We start from the raw sequence: 21,564 nt of genomic DNA, 5'->3' as shown, positions 1-21,564 counted from the left end.
GTTTTAAAAGAGGCTGCCAAGCTCTTTTTGTAAAATCAGATCAATTAAAATTTACATCAATATAGAATTTCACAAGTTGAAATAAAATTTAGCAGTCATTAAATAAAAGCAAACAAAATTATTCACACATACCAAGTTTCTAATCCTATACAATCTCGAGGCAACCTTACAAAAGGCGTTAAGCATTTTACTAATTTTGGTAACACTGTTCACAAAGTCTCACTCAACTGGAAATTGGCGAGGAAACACTGAATTTATCAAAGTCATGCTGTGAATTTACAACCACAAAGAACTTGCATGTTCAGTTTTCAGGAAAACAGATAATGCATAACTAAACAAGTTTCAGGGCAAGTCTACACATTCCTAACACTTTATCATCAAACCTATAAATTTTACGATGTCATTATCTTTACGCTCACAAGCATGCTAAAGGCTTGCAACACTAAAATCACTGACAGATAGATAATTCTTTTAAATGACATTTGCTTCTAGTTGAGTGTAATTTTTAACACATTAGTTTGAATTGTTAATGCTTTCTGATTTTGGAAACTTTACAATTTAAAATTGAACCTATTATTGCATGTTTTATGAATGTATAAAAGCTATTCCTATTTTTAGAAGGCAATCTGTCTGCAACCTGGCAAAAAGGTCAGCACATCATGTTAGTGATGTCACACGGGTCTTCCCCCAAAAACCACGACAGTGGAAACTTTATGAATAGATTTTGAAGTGATTTGAATCATAAACAGATTTTTCACATACCGTACAGTAGATCCTCTCTTGTTTACATACCAGTACTTTGGGAACATATTCTTAAACGAACAAAAAAGACTAAATAGAGCATAGCAAGTAGAATAGCAGAAATAAATACAAAAAATAATGGATACGTTTCAAAACCCCATATTGTGAGTGGAATATTAGTAAATTAATCACAAGTCAACATAAAAGAGTAACTCACTAGGCTAGAGTAACTAATCCTCGATTAATAATAACAAGATGGATGGCTGTCAATAATTGTCGGACTGGCTAGTACCAATATAAGACCAAAGTACTGAATAGTGAACGGACCGTCTATTTAAAGATATTGCAGCTTGTTCGTTTACATAGTTATAAAGGAAGTGACATATGTGTGCAAGTGTATGAGTCACCTGTAACTGGCTGACCAAAGTGTCAATTCAAACAAGAGGGAATTTACTGTATCTAGATTCTAGAGTAAAATCTTGAGGTAACTTTACCAAGTTCAAATTTAAAAATTGGAAGTAGCCTATTCCAAAAAGTTGTCTTAGATAAGCATTTCTAACCTGCAGCTCCTTGACCCTATGGTCGATGCCGCTAGCGTTGATCCGCGTGGCGTTGAAGGGCTGCTTCAAATGCACCACTGTTCCGCTCGTCTCCACCATCGGGTTGCGTTTGTAGTGCTCGATGAGTTCCGACAAACTATCAAACTTCTCTCCTCCTCCCACGTCGTACTTATTATCCTGCAACAAACATTATCATTGATTCTTCGTGTATTACTAATGTATTGGTTTCATTGTCGTCTTTTTTATTTGTGGAAACCAAGATTTTAGAAAGTGTTATACTTTCTGAGAAGTTTTTACTCTGGCACACTGAAGTTCCATGTTTTTAAACTTCACTCTTTATGAGTCTAATCGTCCTGAAGATGACACTCAATACCCAGGCCACAAGTTTATTGTTGTGTTGTAACATGATCAAGACTCCACAATACGTGACCATGTTTTGTCCAAATTAAAACAAATAAATTTCTTTACTAATCAATCAAAATGAATTCATTGATAACAAAATTAAAAACTTACTCCTCTAAATATAATTTGGGACAACAAACTGTGTCTTAAAAGATCAGTTGACAATGTGCATAAAAAATTCAGTACTGATTGGATAAATGATGCCATGAGAACATTTTAAACGTTAGTCTACTTATTTACTTGAAATTAAATTAATGCTCGGTTTTGTGTAAATAACTCAAAACCAACCAACTTTATTTACCTTTTTTAACAATAATAACAAATAAACACATGAGTATAAATTAACAAGTGCTATAAAATAAACTGTTCTCACAACAGTTAAAAAAAAGTTCTTTAAGCACAATGCTTAAAAAATCTAGCCAATGATTAAACTCAAGACTTTATTTAAAGGGAAGTTGAGGGTGAGGGAATGACTGCTCAATTTTTTATAACAACATTTTAAAATAATTTTCACATCAAGAAATTTTCAAAAACGGTTACTGAAATTTGCTCACGTTTTATTGTAATTATCTAAACCTAATTACAGTTGTATGAATCGGTTTGAAAAGAAGATTTCCTAAGAGACAACCTCTTCTCTAGGTTTAGATAATTACAATAAAACATGACTGAATTTTAGTAACTGTTTTTGAAAATTTGTTGATGTGAAAATAATTTAAAAACAGTCATTCCCTCACCCTCACCTTCCCTTTAAATAAAGTCTTGAGTTTAATCATTGGCTAGATTCTTTAAGCATTGTGCTTAGGGAACTTTTTTTAACTGTTGTAAGAACAGTTTATTTCATAACACCTGTTAATTTATACTCATATGTATATTTGTTGTTATTTGTTAAAAAAGGAACCTTCCACGATTAATTTCAGTTCCAATACCTTAATTCCTAAAACCACTAATTAACCTTGGTCATTAGCCTTCAACATTTTCAAAATCCAAATTTTTTACTAGTTTTTCTCCTACTTCCTCATCATTCCCCGTGAGTGGGTGTGACGGTTGAGTGAGTGGTGACAGGTGCGATGCCGCATTGTAAGCAGCGACAATCACAACAACCTTGAGAGCACAACGCAGAACGCTTGCAACACTTATGTTAATGTGGGCTGAAAGCGTTACGTTGAGGTTCACCTCACCTCACGGTGGTCAGTGCCTCCTACTACACGATACTCCGAGGAGGTTTATTATTACAGTGTATTGCTATTTGCCAAAATTCTTGTAAGGATGTTTCGGATACAAAATTTCCTTCAGCTGGTTCCACGGAGGTGGAATGTATACTTCAGGAACCAAAAGTCTGATTGTGCATAACATAACAAGACTACGTACAGTGTAGATGAATATACCTAAGTATGCATTGTAACGCAAATAAATTTCTGGTAAAACTAATTCGAATAAGAGATAATTTTACGGATTTTGTATACACTTGATTGTATATTTTGGCACTAGTTTCATTCCTAAACCCAGGTTGGATATTTCACATATGCAAAATGTATTCCAAAAGACATACCTCAAGTTACTGTTGTTTGATAATTCGCAGGAACTAAGCTGTAGAAAGCCCTTTTAGAGTGCCAAAGGAGAATCGGTGTTAAAACAACTAAATAACTCTATTCATAATCTTGAAATGACAACACAGAAAACTCCACTGCAAAAAGAAACTAGACTGTTTTTAAATGTTACAGGTGATAAACACATTTTGTAAACAAACTAAGAGGATTTAAATTGAAAATTCTAATCAACAAACATCGCCAGACCTCAAACCATATTTAGACGAGGAAGGTGAGAAACTGGAGTGATTCCTGACTGGTCAAAGGGGTGGAGGGGGGAAGGTCGATCTTATAACAGCATAGACTCTGATTTCAGGAAGTCTTCAAGGACTCATTAATAAAATCAATAGACACATTCAGTCTGATCCAACATTTATATCAATCCAACGGTTTAAGTGTTTGTAAACAACTTAGAGGCCAAAAGCACCAACTACAAAGATAAAATCTCAAACTGCTTTCACTAGGTAGAGACTATAAGAACACTGACTAACTAGAACTAGTTTTAATACTGCAGGGTAAAAAATTAATTGCACTTAACCAGCAGGTTTTTTTTTGTTCATGTAACCAAGCTAATTTGTCTTGCATCCTAGTTTCATGGAAAGAATTATTCTCATGAAGCCTATAATTATTCAATCTTGTAAGAGATTTTATGTAACTAAAACTTCACCTATATTTTCTCAGATCTCTAATTTTTACAGTAATTAGGGCTGATCAACTACATGATACAATGGTAAATTATTTGGGATTGCAAACGGAGGATGCTGACTTGGTTCCTGAATAAAATTATACTTACTCTTTAGCTACATCTAAACAAATTAGAATTGCAATGCAAGTATAATTTTGTTAGTTGAATTTCACCCTTGTTATTTGTAAGAAAATTTCCAAAGCTTTAAATCAGGGAAATATATGGTTCCGCTAACTTTTTTTGTATTGTAAGGTTTTTCATGTCAAAGGGAATTCTCCGATACAGATAAAGTTGTCATCAACTACAAAACCAACACTGTTTTCTCCATAGGTAAATCTAAAGCTTAAGGTGGCCACCAAATCGAGGATATCGCAAAACTAAACTATGTTTGTGAACTACAAGATTTGAACCTGGCTCCCCAGGACCTAAGGCCTTTGCTTTAACTACTCCACCAGCTGAGTGAGCCTTTTACTACCTACAAGATTGAGAACTTTTTAGCTGATAATAACATAATGTTTCTTAGCGATATTCCAAACGGATTTCTCTCATGATTAATTTCATAACACTTGGAAATTCCAGAAACTCAGGTACGAAAACCTTATCAATCAAAATCTACCAACACCATCACTCTTCAGCACATCGGCTGTCCTTGAGCAGTATCATTAGCCCAAGAAGCACCATTAACACCAGTTTCGGACCTTGACTTTACCCCCATTGTCCAGACACTAATAACACACTGTCACACTAAAGGTTTGCCTTACTCTGCCCTCCATCATTGTGCCATTATGCTGAAAGTCCTTGGGACCCTTTTTGTTGAGGCGCTTGTTATTTTGTGATTTCAAACTAGTTAGTCTTTTAGATGTTGTTGGATGTTTTCGCAAACAGTTTTTGTTGGGTGGTTGAATTGAAGTGTTGGATGATCAAAGATTTTGTGTCTGCATCATTGACATTATGAAAACAACTCAAATACTATTAAGAAAAGAGTTCCAACCTCTTTAACTTCTTGTTTAAGTATGACGGGGATTGAGCCTGTCACTCCTCCACCGAGGTCTGGAACTGGACGCTAGCTACTTGGCAAGCAACACATCTAATGTGCGTTATGCCCAGAAATGACGACAATGTTGAAAATTGATGGTTTAGGCACTACCCTTCAAGCAACAGAAGATAGAAGTGAGTGGAAAGGCATTGTCAGTGAGACAGAAAACCAAAAGAAGTTTCAATGATAAGGAGTTGAGGTAAGATATATTCTTGCTGGATCTACTTATTTAGGAAGAAACCTATAATTTTAGTATGAATCCATAAAATCCTTAAACATACATTCAAACACCCGATTCAAGCACAATTATGTCTTCTCAATAATTGCCAACCTTGTCTTCTCTCAAAAACAAAATGATCCTCTACACTTGAAACATTTTTAAAATTCTATCAACTCTAGCAACGATACTAGTTTCCTTATACAGTCCAGTTACTTTCTTGCTCAGCGAAGTGCCCAATTGTCCGCCCTCGACTTGTAAGTACAGCTTTGTATTTATCCCCTTGTAATTAGCTTGGAGAGTGTTCCACTAAGTGTGTCATCAAGTGGCTGTAAACCTTTCTGACCTTTCACCGGAGCCTTTCATTGTGGGTGGATTCTGTTAAGAACATCACTCACTATTCTTGACCTTGATGTTTCTAGCCTCAGCGATCACCTTGATCAGCCAAACATCTATTGGAGTTTTAATTTGGAAAAAGTAGATCAGGTATCTATGATTTTTTTTATTTTCAAGTTTGTTGTCACAATCTTGACAGGGTGATACTTTTTTCGAATTCATAGATTTTGTATATTTTCCAGCACTCTTATCTGGGAAACTTGGGTTCAAATCCCGTGAAGCACCAATCACTTTTGCTTAGTGACAATGTTGTGTTCCAGTTGTCTGGACCCCGCTTTAAATGTTAGATCCACAACAATCAAAAAAACATAAGGACTTATCTCTCAGTAAAGGACTCTACTCTATATCAGAGTACTGTTGGATCTTTAATGAAGTTTATTTAACATACATGGAACACTATTCAATATAGGAAAACCCCAAAAGCTTTTAAAAACTAGACGATAACAACACAACTAATTAGAAGTGTATTCAATGACTTTTTGCTACCTCCTGGACATTTCTAACAAATTAAGCTTCCTTTGGATCTCTTCCAATACAGAGGCAATGTACAAGAAACAAGACCTCAGATGAGATAGACTTTGCAACAACAATCAATGCGATGTGATGTATCAAGGATAATGACTTCACAACCAAGGACCTCTTGATAACTGTCAAATTAAACAGCTCTTAAATCAAGGGTATTTCAACCATCTAAAACTTAATGTATTTAAATCTACTTTGCTTCAAATGATTGGTTCAGACATTACTTTTCTACTTGTGATACAATAATTCATGCAAATGTTACTAAAAATTTAAATAAAACATAAAAAAGTCTAAAATAGGTTTAGTTTTAGATAGCAAAAATAACCGGAAATATATAAAAATAAACTAGAGTAAAGTCTTAAACTTAAAGTGAAATCTAAATAAAAACGTTAAGACAAATACTGTAACGCCGCTTTAGGATCATTGTTTCAATTGTTGTTTATCTGAAGTCAGGGCCAGCGATAGTAACTGGGCAATAATTGAACAATATTAACATTTTGGTAATTAGCTCTGCTACAAGGTGTAAACTTAAACACTGTGGTTTAATTTAACCCTTGTTCAACCATTCAGAACAAGCATCAGCATTACCTATTCTTCTTTTTAACAGATTTTAGAATTCTCTATTTTACTCCCCATTATCATGTTGCAAGTTCAACTAGTGTGATAGATAAAAGTAACCCAAAACCTTTAAAAATCTTTGAATTTAACAGTTCAAGGAAATTCTGCAAAGTTTGCATTACTCATAGAACTTACATACATGTCACACCTATGATGAATATGATAAGCTTATCTTGTTTGTATCAGCATGGTTGATTACCAGAAGAAAACTGGTCACCTCTGATAGGGCTAGTTCAGACTGGTTCAGACCTGACTCACAAGATTTTACATTTCCCATATGAATTCATTACAATGACTGTGCCAGATGGATCATGGGTAGTTAGATAAAAGAAATAATTTGAAATTATCAAAGTGCTTTTGTGAGACTGAATGTATCTTATAAAAAAATTATGAATTTTGTTACAGGAATCATTTTTAAAGTCTAATTTGTCTGTTGCAATTGTAAATACTTCTTGAATTTCAGTAAGCATTTTGGTGTGTTGCTAGCCGAGTGGTTAGCGAGTCACACTTTGTTGCGGGAGGCAGGGGTTAAATTCCCGGCATATACACAAAATTTTAATGGGTTTTTACAGGTTTCCCTTAAAAGGGTTGGAATTTACTTCATTGAAAAAATTATGTACGGCATAGACACAAGCAAAAAGCATCGGTTGACAATTAAAAAGTTATGAGTGCAAGTAAATGAACTTAAAAATATCTCTTTGTTTTGACGCATAACCTAATTAATTATAAAAAAATCACTTTCCCATTGTTTTTTGATTTTCGGAGGAGGGAAAATGAAAGTTATCTGTTAGTTTTTTTTTTGTGAAAAATATCTTTAACTTGAATGGATTTAAATTAAAATCAATGACATTTTACACAATCCTTCACACATTTATTGGGGATATAATATGCCTAGCTGCTCACATATCTCTCTAACTTCAGTAAACTTGTCAGTTGTCACCCTGGGTTAGATAGATCTTTAACACAGAGATAGTTCTCCAAACCTTAGAGACTTAGTTTACACTTGACAAGTGAACCTACAGCTTAAGATGGATTCTGAAGTGTAACCTTTACTGACCTGACACCTGATCATAACATGGGTGACCTTGTCATCTGTCCGGACAGACAATACATAGTCTCCGGGCTTGCTCTGAGACTCGCGGACTAGGAAACTGCCGTTCTTGCCTTTCTCCAGTATTAGCTTCTCAGCCTCCTTGCCCGACAAATGTCCGTGGAACCACCTGTGAACAGACGAGACTACGGTGAGATTCACATCTAGTGGGACCTATCAATAGTTCTCAATAGTCAGACCGTAAGCAAAATGTTCTTGGAAGTTTAGAGTCTGTTGTCTTCACACTTTTTTTAATTGTTGTTTGAGATTTGTTTGTCACATTAAACTATGAATTAAACCAGGAGATCAGATAAGAATAGTAGAAATTGACCCTAAAGCAATTTCCATTTTTTTAAATTGATTTTACAAAAATAACTACAAATTTAAAATCCCATTTTTATGCCAATGGTTAACAAATCATCAGCATAGTCCAGTAAAAAGACTAATAGCAATAAGTGCTGTGTTTTTAAATCGACATGTTGGGTATGGGCCATACTCTTATCAAATATCGTCCTTTTTTAGTGGGGAGAGGGAAACAACTAAAAAACGTTATTCAAAGGAAAAAAAGCTAAATGAGAATAAGTGCTGATAATTTAATGTAATAGGTGGTTAGTATTAAGCATTATCATGAACAGAAGATGTATTAAAACAGCAATAGCATTAGAGTAAAATTGAAATATTGCAATCGGTGCTGATTATTTCAACTATACTCTGTAGGTCTAGGAATTCTCAACTGAATCATTTGTAATTTTTGTTGCGAAAACGAGAAATTAAAATTTGTGAATTCACCTACAGTTAAATTGGAATAATCCGAAGAAAATTAAAATAAATAGTTAAATAAAAAAAATTAAAAAAATGTTTTATCCAATCTTAATTACACACGAGCCCTCGTACAAGTTGTGTGCCAATAAGCATCAGCTGGCACTTTATTACAATCTTATCTACCCATCACATCGTGCTGTCACATCCATCACATTCCCTCACATGTGATGACGTCACGTCGCACCGGATATTGACATACCGACCGGAAATAACCACTTCGCCGGTCTTCATGTGGAAACTGAATCGCTTAGGTTGATTGAACCTATTGTTCATGCTGTTTCAATTCTTGTTTAAAATCAATTTATTTTTTATTTTTTTATAAAACAATATACTATAGCGTTGAAATCAAAACGACATTCGATCGCATCGATATAGATGCGACTGATGGCATATTGATTAATTTTATTTGGCAGTGCAAGTTATATGAATTAATAAAATAAATGTATTAAATGATAGGTATTGAAGTAGGTATTTATCTTCTGAGGGATAAGTCAAATATACAGGAGGGATGGATACAATTGACATGATGAGTTTTTCTATTTGATTAAAATATCCAGCAATAGAAAGGCGAATAAAAAACGTCAATTTAAATTAAAATGGACATTGTTCTTCTTCACAAAATATTAATCACAACTTGAAAAATATACGTATTACTATCTTGCAATAGTTGACAAAAGTTCAGTAGATAAATCTAAAGTTTTGGAAGACGTGCTTTATTTTATTCGTAGTTCAACCAATTTTCTTGTGAAGTCAACTAGAACGAAAACAAATTGAATACAATTCATAGTTATCCAATGCAATAGCTGCTGTGTACAATTTACATGTAAATATAGGCCTACCTTATATGTTTTTTCTAACTACGTAAATTTTTATTTGGAAAAAATTCAATAGCAAATTATTTCTCATTTCTGAAATATTTAATCACAGCTCACTCAGCAATCATAAAATATAAATGAGTAAAAATAAAAATGTGCAACGTTGTTTATAATTTTTACGCCCAGAAGCACCTCGTTAAGGAGAAGCTGAGCCAAATTAAATCGTCTACAAGTAGGCATGGCTGGCATTTTAATTAAAACCTCTCGACGTCTCGGCAGCGAGAACCAAGAATTTACTCCACTCTCTCACTCGCTCTATTCTTGAGATAGTTGTCTGTATAAATGTGTTATAGATAACAAACCGCAGAGTGTGGTAGGAAATAACAGATATGTGACAACTTTAACAAGTAAGGGAAACATAAGTTACAGTTAATTCCAATATTCTTTGATGTTTTAGTAAAAAATATTTGCTTGTTTGAAAGAAACACTAGCTAAATCTAAGAACCAATAAACGTATAGAATATTGTGTGAAATTTCGGGGTGAACCCTTGAGGTTTAAAAAAGGACCAAAATGTGTTCATCATTAAAATATTAGCTACGTCAATGTAAAAGGTGATAGCTAACTAAGGCAACCAACCATAAAGTTAGAGGATTTAACATTAAACCTGTGTGAAATCGCCTCCACGATGTAACGAGTTCGCCGTAAGGCAGAAAACATTTTTTACACGATAAATAATTGTGAAACTGCCTGAATTATCTCTAAGATTTCTTTTTCTGTTAAGCAAATTGAGGGCTGTAATGGCTGTTAATGGAATAATAGCTATACTAATAGTATGCGCATATTTATCACAATAACCTATTACCTAAGTGCAACATAATTCGATCACGTCAATTGAAATAAAAAAAAATCAGAGTGAATACATTTACATCAATTTTGAAACGGCTTAAACATTTTATCTACCACTAAATCAAAACATTCTGGAAATGTACACTTTTCCAAATACAAACTTAAAATATTTTACATTTTTTTAACGTTAAGCATTCAAGTATCGAAAAATTTCATAAAAATCGTATTGTCGAAAGATTTATTTGACCTAATATAACAAACTAACCAAAACGAAACACTACAGAGCTCACTCCAAACGTCACTAATCAATAATTATGAAATCACAAAAATCAAAACTAGACTAAAGAAAAAATAATACCTGCAACTTCTACAATACGTAGGACTTCCCGCGGTAAAGGACTCCAACCAACTAAAGCGCGCCAAAGCGGTAAACTACCTTACGTTATCAGTTGGCCTAGGTCTTATCACAGCTGGTGACATCACAAGTTGCGTCACATAGAGTAAGCAATTTGCATAGAGTATTCATGACAATAGTGTTGTGACTGTGATAAAATTCAGCATTGTAATAACCATCAAACTTATATTTAGCTTGACAGTAACCTAATTTTGTTGTAGTTTTGTCCATATATTTTCTGTACGGAAATAATCGAGTATATAGAGAAATACGGTTATTTGTTGGTCACCTAAATTTTGTAAATACTATGGCTTTTTGTGGAGAGACGGTTCTTCTTACATGAGGGAATTACACATTTTCTACATGAAGGATGCAGAAAAAAAAAATATTTCAGGTAGGTTTCCAGATTACCAGGAAGTATCATTATCACACAATAAATTCCATTGGTGGTTGGCGAGATTTGAACTCGTGACCTCAGAAAAAATCCTGAAGAGAGCCTTTCGCTGGTCACAATGTGGGCAATTGGCATGCACAAAAGAATACTTCCAAAGTCTCGATATTGTACACCATTTAGAATCAAGTATTTAAATTAAATATATTAAATTAAGTAGAATATTAAATTTTGCTTTTACATTTACAAAAATGAAATCCATTCGCATATTAGCAAATTCGTGAAAACACCAAACCTATTCTTATATTTGTACTACCTATAAAGACGTATGTTTTAACTTAAACGTAACTCTTTAAATTTTTGATATATTGTAATATAACCTCCTTACCAAAGTCTCAAATTGCAATTGAAAACGATAAAATAAAAACGAATCGAACAACAAATCTATATAAAAAAGTTCTTGTCAATGCAACGAAAAAAGAGAAAAATCGTAAATCGTTTCACGCCTTAATCTTCGATATCAATCCATAAACTCCGATTTACTCGACAAAGCCGTGTGTAAACGAACATCGACGATGAAAGACGTCAATTTTGGTGACAAAGTGATATAAAATGGCGGGAGACTGTCAGGTGACCTCAACAATGAATCAGCTGACGACCTACAGCATGTTACAAGGTTACAGATGTAAACAACTGTCACTTTAATTTCAACAAAGGGATCAAAGCTACACCGGACTTGTGATTGGTATTTTGGACTTGATATAAAAATAGGAACTCAAGGACAGTTTCGAAGCAGGTACAGGATAAATGGCTTGCGTAACAGATACAGGATTTCAAACACGTTTAACGTTTTAGCGATTTTTTTGTCACGACGGTGTTCGCAAGGAGAAAAGTCATTAGGGTTTTCCGCTGTATACAGTTAATGTATTAGAAACAAAACATTAAACTTTATATTCTGTTGTTATTGCAACAGTTAAGGCATGATTGATTAATAATCGTAATCACAATTGAATTTTTTTTTTTATTTGGGTAGAACATATAGTCAATGGTAGGACCTAAATGTCGAAACCGTCGAACTGTTATAGAAATGGTTAATTCAATAAACCTAATTAATTTGTACAATCCTCAAAGGTAATTTTATAAGTTAAATATAGTTTGTGAGTTGTGTCTAGGATCTGACATAACCTAACCCTAATCCTAAATAACCCTAATCCTGCTTAACCTAATCCTAAACAGGTTTTGTAGATATATTTAATTATAACATTTCAATCAACATAATGGTAGTGAATTAAAGGAAAAGGTCTAACAATTAGAAAGTAGTTACTTGAAATAATCCGAATCAAAATCTTCATTGTCGGTAAACATTTTGACACCATAGACAACGTCAACGTAACCTAAATGGTGGTTTCAACACGAAATGTGAGTCTCAGTGGTGAATAAAACTTAAACATAAAGGTGCAAGACGCAAAAAAGTCATTAAAGACTTAAGAGTTGTACAGATATTTGAAAAGTAACTGTCATCTAACGTTATACAAAAAATACAAAACAATAGATAACAACCCCAAGATGAATACAAATTTAGGGGGTTTGATAGCTATAAATCTGAGGAATATAGCCAAGAGTGCTTACATGCTATGTAAGGCTCCATACAGCAAAAACGTTTTTTTTTTAGTTAATACAGCTTCAACTGGAGAAAAATCTATCTTAATCAACCGAAATGGATACACAATTTATATTTTGTTATAAATAATCACGAAACAAAATAATGCCAAGTGAAATAGGTTAATCTCTTAAATTTTTAAAAGTTACTCTTTGTACCCTGTATTTTGATTAGCTCTGAAGCACCTCCAGCTCGTGTTATATTGGCCAGGCATGATGTAAACTATATCTATGGGCCATAACGGAACGTACGATTGCAGAATGGTCTAGTATTTGGCTGTGTGGGGGGGGGGGGGCTGGCGGCTTCGAAGCCTATGGTCTATGATTACTGACGTGCAAAAGTGGGCCAACATTACACGGATAATCCAACAGTGCCATCAACATTCCTGCAGACTGCCTACGGTTTGGACCGTTCCCTATCATGCAAAACGTCACTCATGTCAACTAAAAATCGAATAAACACGAAATATCACGATCGAATGACTTCTCCAAACTATAAATACTTTTTGTATTAGATTGTAACTTAAAATTTACTACTTGATTTCCTAAACTATGATATTTTATTCAACACACGCTATCGGCAAATAGTAGAATTGGGGGTTTAGTCCAAGTTTCTAAATGTTGTAACGTTCACTATTATTTAAGGAAATGTTGTTTATCACTTTATTTACGCAAGGAACGATCACGTTTTAATTTCTGATTGACAAATAACTGTCGAATTTGATACGCCTTGTAAAAATAGAACACAAATGTGTGTGACAGCTAAAATATACAATAAGAAAATTAGAAGAGAATCATTTTATTTCAGGAATTAAAACCAGTTTTTGATATGTTTCCGCAGTAGGTAAACATAGAAATGTGTAAAATTATTTTATATTACATCATAAACAGTGTATTAAAGCAAAGTTTTGAACATACATGATGAACAATTACGCTGTAACATTGAAAATGTCAAGAGCGTATCACACACAAAAGCGAAGCACTATTTATAGCTGAAGACAACAACAACTTTAACAACCAGATTGAATAGAAACGAGCAATGCATACAAAAACACTGCAAAGGTCAAGAGTTTTGTTGGTTAACAATACATCCACGAGTGAAAAATACTTGTGAATTCGGATACTGATTCTCGATAGGATAAAATACAATTGTTCGGAAAATTTCGTGCGCAAAGCAACTAACATCTATATTTTTATGAGCTTTTTGTGGCGGATAGACAATGGCAAATGCATAGAGTATAAGTGTGCATTTTTTATAAAATAATGTTTCAGAAAATGTATTATTAAAAACAAATAATCCTAAATGTCATCCTTTAAGTACTACAACATACAAGTTACACAAGTTATTGCGAGTCGTAGACTTAATTTACACATTTAATTGCAATATTTTAACCTTGTACACGGAAAATGATAATTTATTAGATTGTGCTATTTTTTACAATGATTCACGCCAACCTCACAAAATTATTATTAAAACGGACAGTATAATGAAAGGGAATATTATTAAACTTTATTAGCTGGAAATCACAAACAACTTAAATGTCCAAATCTGTGGTTAAAATTAATTTCGGTAGATACTCACAGTCAACGTAAATATCATAAGTTAGGTGTAAACAGTGTAAAAATAAATTATTAGCACAAACCCATATCATTGTTAATCTTGAAAGTGCAATTATTTAACTTATAAACGAAGCCAGCGAAAATATTGTAAAACTGCAAACCTCCACACGCCTGTGTATCTGAATTGCCTTACAGCGCCGTCGTAGTTTCCCCTCAATAACAGTACTATTATAGGACCCAAAAACCAATCTTTATTGGCGTTCTATACATACGTGTGGTATGTATCACATGAAAGTACCAAAACTAGTATAATAACATAAAAATTCACAAAATTTATAGGCGCTACACAACATAAATAATCTTAGCATAGCTGGAACCTAAGTGTGGTGGAAGGTGGTCAAAATCAATACAGTATTACGTGTCTACAAACACTGGGACTGAGTCATAATCACGCACGATCATTATGTCTCCATTAAACTAGTTGAATGATTAGATAACTATGTTGGTGGTAGAGACACTAATGTGAATTAGACATTCAATTTCCACGTTTAAATTGTAGCCAGTTTTCGAATGAGAATGACATAACAAGATTTTTAGTATCAAGAGTGCTTTTGCAAAACAAAATTTAATTTTATACACAAACTTTTTAACAAGCCCGAAAGAGCAGCTAATACTCCTTTGGTGGATAAAATATATAACTGAATACATGTTATATACTGGATGGTACCTACCAAATGAGCAATGGTTGTATACCCAAATATCAAAAACAACACATTTTTAAGATAAGAAATTTATTGTTTTATTAAAAACTTCATAAACTCGTTAAAGAATTACATTTGGCCATTAAAATCATTAATTTTTATCAGCTGTTAAAGAGTGATTTTTCTATTGGTATTTTTTCGTATCCACGCCACAGCCATTTTGATAAGAGGAAAGAAACTGATTCGCTTTTAGAGAAAGTGGTTTAAAAGCTGAAATATTTATGAGTATACCGGGAATCGAACCCATTACTCTTGCATACAAATATATTACAATACGTTTCACCATAATTTAAGTGTTGCGTTTGTAGTTGGTACCTACTTAAATAATGGAAAACTGTTGATTTTCTGTAAGCCCTAAACTACCGATATGCACTTGAGCTCACAACATTTTTAATCGATACATTTTCAAAACAAACACATTTTACGCAATATTTCTACGAACCCGTGACTCACTTTTTCCACTCGTTTTCTAGTCGCAAGCGCTATTTCGTATATGGAATGGAAATTTTCGCTGAGTCAACTAGTGCGCCTTTCTTGCCTTGAAAATAAGGAGAAAGAGGGAATAGCTCGGTGGGAGGGGAATGACTGGAAGAGAAAAGGGAATGGGAGAGAGGGAGAGAGGGAATCAGAACCAGACAGAGAGGAACGATGACGTGTTGACCTACTCTAACCATGATCTTGTCCGTTTTTACATCTCCCTTTACGTCACCGCTTCCTAAAATCCAAAGGGGAATTTCCATCGTGCTGGAATATTCCCAATTTGTAGTTACACAGTTTGCTGTGCAATTCCAGAATGATTCATAAATCACATGAGTGAGTGATTCTTCTTACATGATCATGAATGATCGGGATAATTAAGCATCTAAGATTTACCTAGATGTCCGATGGAACATTTGATGAGAATTAAACCATGTTTGTTGAATTATACACCAGAATCGTATTGTGTAATTGAAAAAATACTAAAAATTTGTTTATAAGATACCGAAGCTATGCAAAATTATCTTGAAAAATTTGAAATTTCTTGAATCTTTGAAACTTGTACTTTTTTAGTCCTAGGAACCACATCTATCTGTCTAATAGAGCAATAATAAAAACAGACAAAAAATAAAGCATTTTCTCTCATAGAATCTCTTAATTTACATAATGTGTTGTTCGCTATCGTACAAATATGTTTAAATACGTATTACACGTTCCAATAGTATTCGATATACTATATTTAGATTTATACAATAACGCTTTCAAAGGATATAAGAAATACGGATCTGACGAAGAACATTGTTAGGTCGAAATCGATTACCATTGTAAACCTTCTGTATTTATTTACTGTTTTGTAAAGGTTTAAAGAGTAAGAGTAAAATGTTTAGTGATAAATAAATTATAAATACAATTTGAAAATGTTATTCGTGGCTTCATTATTGTACATTTCAATGCCAGATTAACTATGCGTTCATTACCAAACTACTAGACGAGAAAGATATTAATTTGTAAAAGGTTGGTGGAATTATAACAAAACAAATAAAACAGCAACAAGAATCATAGAAAATATTAAACTAGTTGGGTTTTAAGTGGATAACATTTTCCTAACCTTATTGAATAATAAAAATTGTGTATACTATATTGGTGCTTTATCATAATACATATTATACAAGTACAATTAACTTTAACAAAATTAGTCGAAGAAAATGTTATTTCTTTAACCATTAAAACTTACCGGTACTTAAGTAAGAGTAAAACCCCCTATAAAAAAGTAATTTCTGGCCATATATGGCTATATCAAAATTCCATATATGTTTTTATAAAGCCATATATGGTTTAATATGGCCATATATGGAAGCAGATATGGCCAGATGTGGTTGTATCCATATATGGTGGTGTCCATATATGGTCATATATGTAGTCTATATATGGAATTATTGGCCATATATGGCCATACATGTTTTCTATATATGAAATGATTGTCCATATATGGCCATACATGTTTTCTATATATGAAATTATTGCCCATATATGGCCATAAATATCCTCCATATATAGAATCATGGTCTATATATGGCCATATATGACTCCCAGGTATGGAATTAAATTACTCATATACGGAATAATAATTTTCCATTTATGCTCATGTATAAATGAGTTTTTGACAATAACTGGAATTATTATAAGGAATTGTTGCCACATTTGGATTTTGTAACTGGACTCCTAAACACTTCTTATAATATATATAATATTATACATCTTAAAGTTTGTGAGTTTGTGTATTTTCTTGTTGCTCTCGCAAGCACAAACTAGTGAACTGATTGAGTTGAAATGTGGTACAGTAGGGGGGCAGATAAAATAGGCATTTCTCATTTAAAGTCATTAGTAGTAAAGTAATAAAGTATCCAGATTTTAACCCAGATGACAAAATCCTGTACATACATCTATTGTACAATTTTATTATAACGCAACAAACTTTAAAACTGACGTATAATTTTAAAATTGCAAGTGTAGTAGGCCTAAATAAAGAGAATATTATATTTGCCTATCAAACAGCCGCAAATATCTATGTCCCGTATTTAGGCTATATTAATAATAACATTCTTCAAATAACATAAAATGTCTAAGAAATCTTATTTTACGAGACCAAATACAGCTTCTGTTATTCGTAATGGGTGTTGTTAAGATAAATGATATGAAGCGGTTGTGGTGTAGTGGTTAAAGGGGCAGACTCCTACGCTGGAGTCCCGGGTTCAAATCCCAGTCGGCTATTTTAAAATTTTGTTTTGAAATTTTTGGAATTAAAAATTTTTAATTATGGTTTTAATGCTTAGTTTATACTATTTCATGTTAAAATATGTTAAATTTTAATTTTTTATTTATTTATATTTTTTTATTTAAAAATCTCCATATATGGGGGATTCCATATATGATCATATCTGGTTATATTTGGTCCAAAACCAAATATAACCAGATAAAAAAAATTTTATATGGCCATATATAAACTTTTTCATAAGGGACTTACTTTAAAACACGTTTAAACATTGTTGGGAAAACAAATCAAGGAGTCGTAACAAAGTTAGAAACTATAAATAGGATAGTTAATATCTAAACTACAAAAGTATTAAGAGCAAGAGCGGGAATAAAGTTTAGTTTTGCTTGGTTTATCACTGTAATTAAATACTTTCATTCACTTTAACAAAACTCAATTAGCTTTGATGGAACAGCTGTTAACTGAGCCAAATAAGTTTACGATTTAATTGCTGAAAATCTATAAACATAGAAGAACGATAAATGTATCTCTTTTTGTGTTTTAATTGTTGTATGCAACTTAATTTTCCATCGGTAAACTATCCAAAATTAACTTTTGTTAATCAAGTTGATTTCTTCGGTAGGGATTGCAAACATCGAAAAAACACGGTGTAACACCTAAATTCATAAACAGGTTCTTTTCGAACAACACATATTAGAAAAAATACCATCACACCAAAAGATAATAAGGTTCGAATCTAAATCTACAAGTTAAAAGTGAAAGTTTAAAGGGAAAGTAAACATTAACACAGAGCAGTAAGACAGGGTTTGTTTACTATTGTACGTCTGGGAGTGGGAAAGAAATAAAAGATGAGAAGAAACAAATTGTTTCCCAGCTACACACTACTGCCTTCTTTATACGTCCGCAAGCCTATGTAATCGAATCTGAGTTTACTAATTTAATAAACATAGAGTAGTTGGATTACGTCGGAAATTCATAACACAAACTGATTCAAATTTATAGAAAGTCGTTGATTATTTGAACCCAAAGTTTTACTGATAGCTATTATGACGACTGCTACAATAATTAATTCAAATAGAATCTAGTTTACGAAATAAAATCTATTGTGGAATCTGGAGACATGACAATACTTCCATTGATGGAGAATATATTTTAACGTTTTAGTCTTTATTATTTATACTTATTATCAAACATCATTGTAATATACAAGCAACATTCTAAGCATATAGAATCTTTCTTTAAAAGTTTGAGTAATTCTCTATAATATTTAGAAAATTTTATAATAATTTACTCCTGAACCTAACACTTCGGACTGAAAACCTAATTAGTACATTCAGAGCACAAACGAAACAAACAATAAAATGAAGAGCATCAAATTTAACTCTCAAATATTATAACAGCGAATTATTGAAGTCATTTTAATAACAAACATGTATATTATTTTGTCCTAGGGCGATAGGCACGAGCCCGGGATAGTTTTTTTCACATTACTTCAGGATATACCTAGGTGTAGCGGCAATATCACTTAGATAAAATCAATTTGTGATTTGGTGGGATTTGAACCCGGGACCTCTTGGACCGAAGTCCTGCGCTCTAACCACAAGACCAGCTACCCGCTGGTATATTAACAGATACCAATACGAGGTATAACACAAACACATTAAATAAACACCCAGTTAAAATTTAATCAACATCAAACCTTGCATTTTACTTAAGCCCCAACAATTAAATTTCGTTTGATACTTTTGGCAACAACTGGGCCGAAACTGTTGTTGAAGTCTTGGAGAAGGACGTTGGACGTTTCAAACTCCGAAACAATAACTTGGTCTGCTGTTCTTGGCGATGCTTCTAATTGGTTGTCTCAACTTTTGGGGACAAAACAATATCACTTTGGTAGCCCGAACTATCGTAATTGAAAACCCGTTCCATTGTATTGCTCGAAATTAATTTCTAGAAGTTAATGGATACAATAAAATTTGTAGACAATAAATTCGCATCATCCTAAAATGTACTAATATTTGGCTTTTTTAACCTGCTAAAAAGATTACTAAGATGATAGTCAAAAACCAACAATTATCAGACTATTCATAAACTAAAATAGTTTTTAGTAAGGTATGAAAAATATGACACGTTTCATTTACAAAGTACATGCTTTTGAAAGTATTGAACAATACGTAATTTAAGGGTGGCTAACTCTTTAAGTTGGTGTTTCTGAAAGACAATTTTCTTTACCAAGGTATATGCATTCGCAAATCACCACTAATAAATATTGAGGAAGGATATTTATAAAATATAATTATTTTATCGGTCAAGTACGTGTATGTTTTGAGTTTAGACGCAAAAAATGTATAAAATCCACAGTTCAACACTGAAAAATTTGGCTTCTTTGATCCTTAAACAAAACTGAGTTCCCCACAACAACTTGCGATAGGCTAGTTCTAAAACATAAAAGTTTGTTAAACATAACTTCTTAAATCAAGTCCGAGTCAAAGTTAAACAATTAGGCCTACTCGTTAAGTAATTACAATTGTACGGTTTTCAAACATGCAAATTAATAGACTTAGAGGAGTAATTAATCAAGATAATGGTGTGTAACGATTAGTAGATTACCATGGTTAACTGATACTGACGGTGTTAGCTAGAGGCGGGTAGCGTGCAAACAAGACACAAATAGGTCACATCTTAATAGTCTTGATTAATAACACTCTGAGGTAGATAATGTGATCAAAGTCAACAATTTGCAGGATGCTTGATTCTTTGTAATTACTTCGACAAATAAGCAAAGCTTTATACCATTTCGAACCACTTCAAATTTAGTGGTTTTTAATGTTATTTCTTTTTCTTACCCGGTAGTTTGAAATTATTTGTAAACACAAAAATCCAAATCTACTCCAAACCTAACTAATACTCATCTACAATTTATTAAATGTACGGCACTTTAATAGCCACAGTAGTTGTTCGACTTAGACTTAGACTTAGAAAATAATATGAATATTCAAAACTACAACTACTGTAGAAAAACTGTTACACCATAATGATTATTAGAAACGAAACTCAAATCTTATACTTAGTTTTAAAAGGTTTCAACAGGTTTAATTTAGCTAGTTACACTTCTAAAAGGTAAAATAAAATAAAATATAACCACAATTAATTGGTTATCCAATTAATTGGATGTAACTTGTAACCACAATTAATTGAAATAATGCAAATTTCAAAAATCAACTTACAAAGTAACATAGAATCTCTTGTTGCAATAAAAACTGACCAATATTTACTTTTATCAGCTTCATCTCCGGCTTAAGACTTGCGGAGGTGTAGTCCGAGGGGATAACACAGACATGATATAGACAAATATTTTGGCATACTTCTTTGTCTGACTATAAGTACAATTTCAGCTCAGTTGAAGTTAAGCGATCTTTCTTAACCGCTTAGACAAACATAATCCACATTTTCTCGTTAATACAACGGAAAATCTTTCCTAACACGTATTTACTTTATACCAACTAAAATACAAATGTCCATCAAATATCTTTCGTCATACACACTACACTCAGAAATCTTCTGTTTGAATCTATTCTCAATCATACTCAGCCCGTGGAGTTAGAGATGAGGGTGTGTGTGTTCTCTCAATGATACAGACAAACAGAGCGAGACCTGGGTTTACTAATGAATCCGGAGAAATAACGGAGCCTACAGCGCTTCACACTGGTGAG

At 32.9% G+C, this 21,564-nt stretch overlaps 1 protein-coding gene across 6 annotated transcripts in view; it reads right to left on the bottom strand.

Moving 5' to 3' along the window:
- Positions 1 to 21,564, bottom strand: part of LOC128992334 (tyrosine-protein phosphatase non-receptor type 11-like) — a 139,174-nt gene that overhangs the window by 10,028 nt on the left and 107,582 nt on the right. For all 6 annotated transcript variants that reach the window (XR_008490708.1, XM_054415867.1, XM_054415868.1 and 3 more), the window contains 2 exons: positions 7,821 to 7,983; positions 1,302 to 1,478 (listed from right to left, as the gene is read on the bottom strand). Coding sequence is in view for 5 of the 6 variants with exons in the window: in XM_054415867.1 (XP_054271842.1) it covers positions 1,302 to 1,478; positions 7,821 to 7,983 (340 nt within the window). In the remaining variant the exon portion in view is untranslated. The remainder of the gene's footprint in view (positions 1 to 1,301; positions 1,479 to 7,820; positions 7,984 to 21,564) is intronic.

Source organism: Macrosteles quadrilineatus, unplaced genomic scaffold, assembly GCF_028750875.1.
Source record: "Macrosteles quadrilineatus isolate MER2022 unplaced genomic scaffold, UCM_ALF_1.0 Scaffold_4__1_contigs__length_99947679, whole genome shotgun sequence".
Lineage (NCBI taxonomy): Eukaryota > Metazoa > Arthropoda > Insecta > Hemiptera > Cicadellidae > Macrosteles > Macrosteles quadrilineatus.
This window is presented reverse-complemented; position numbering and strand designations above follow the sequence as displayed.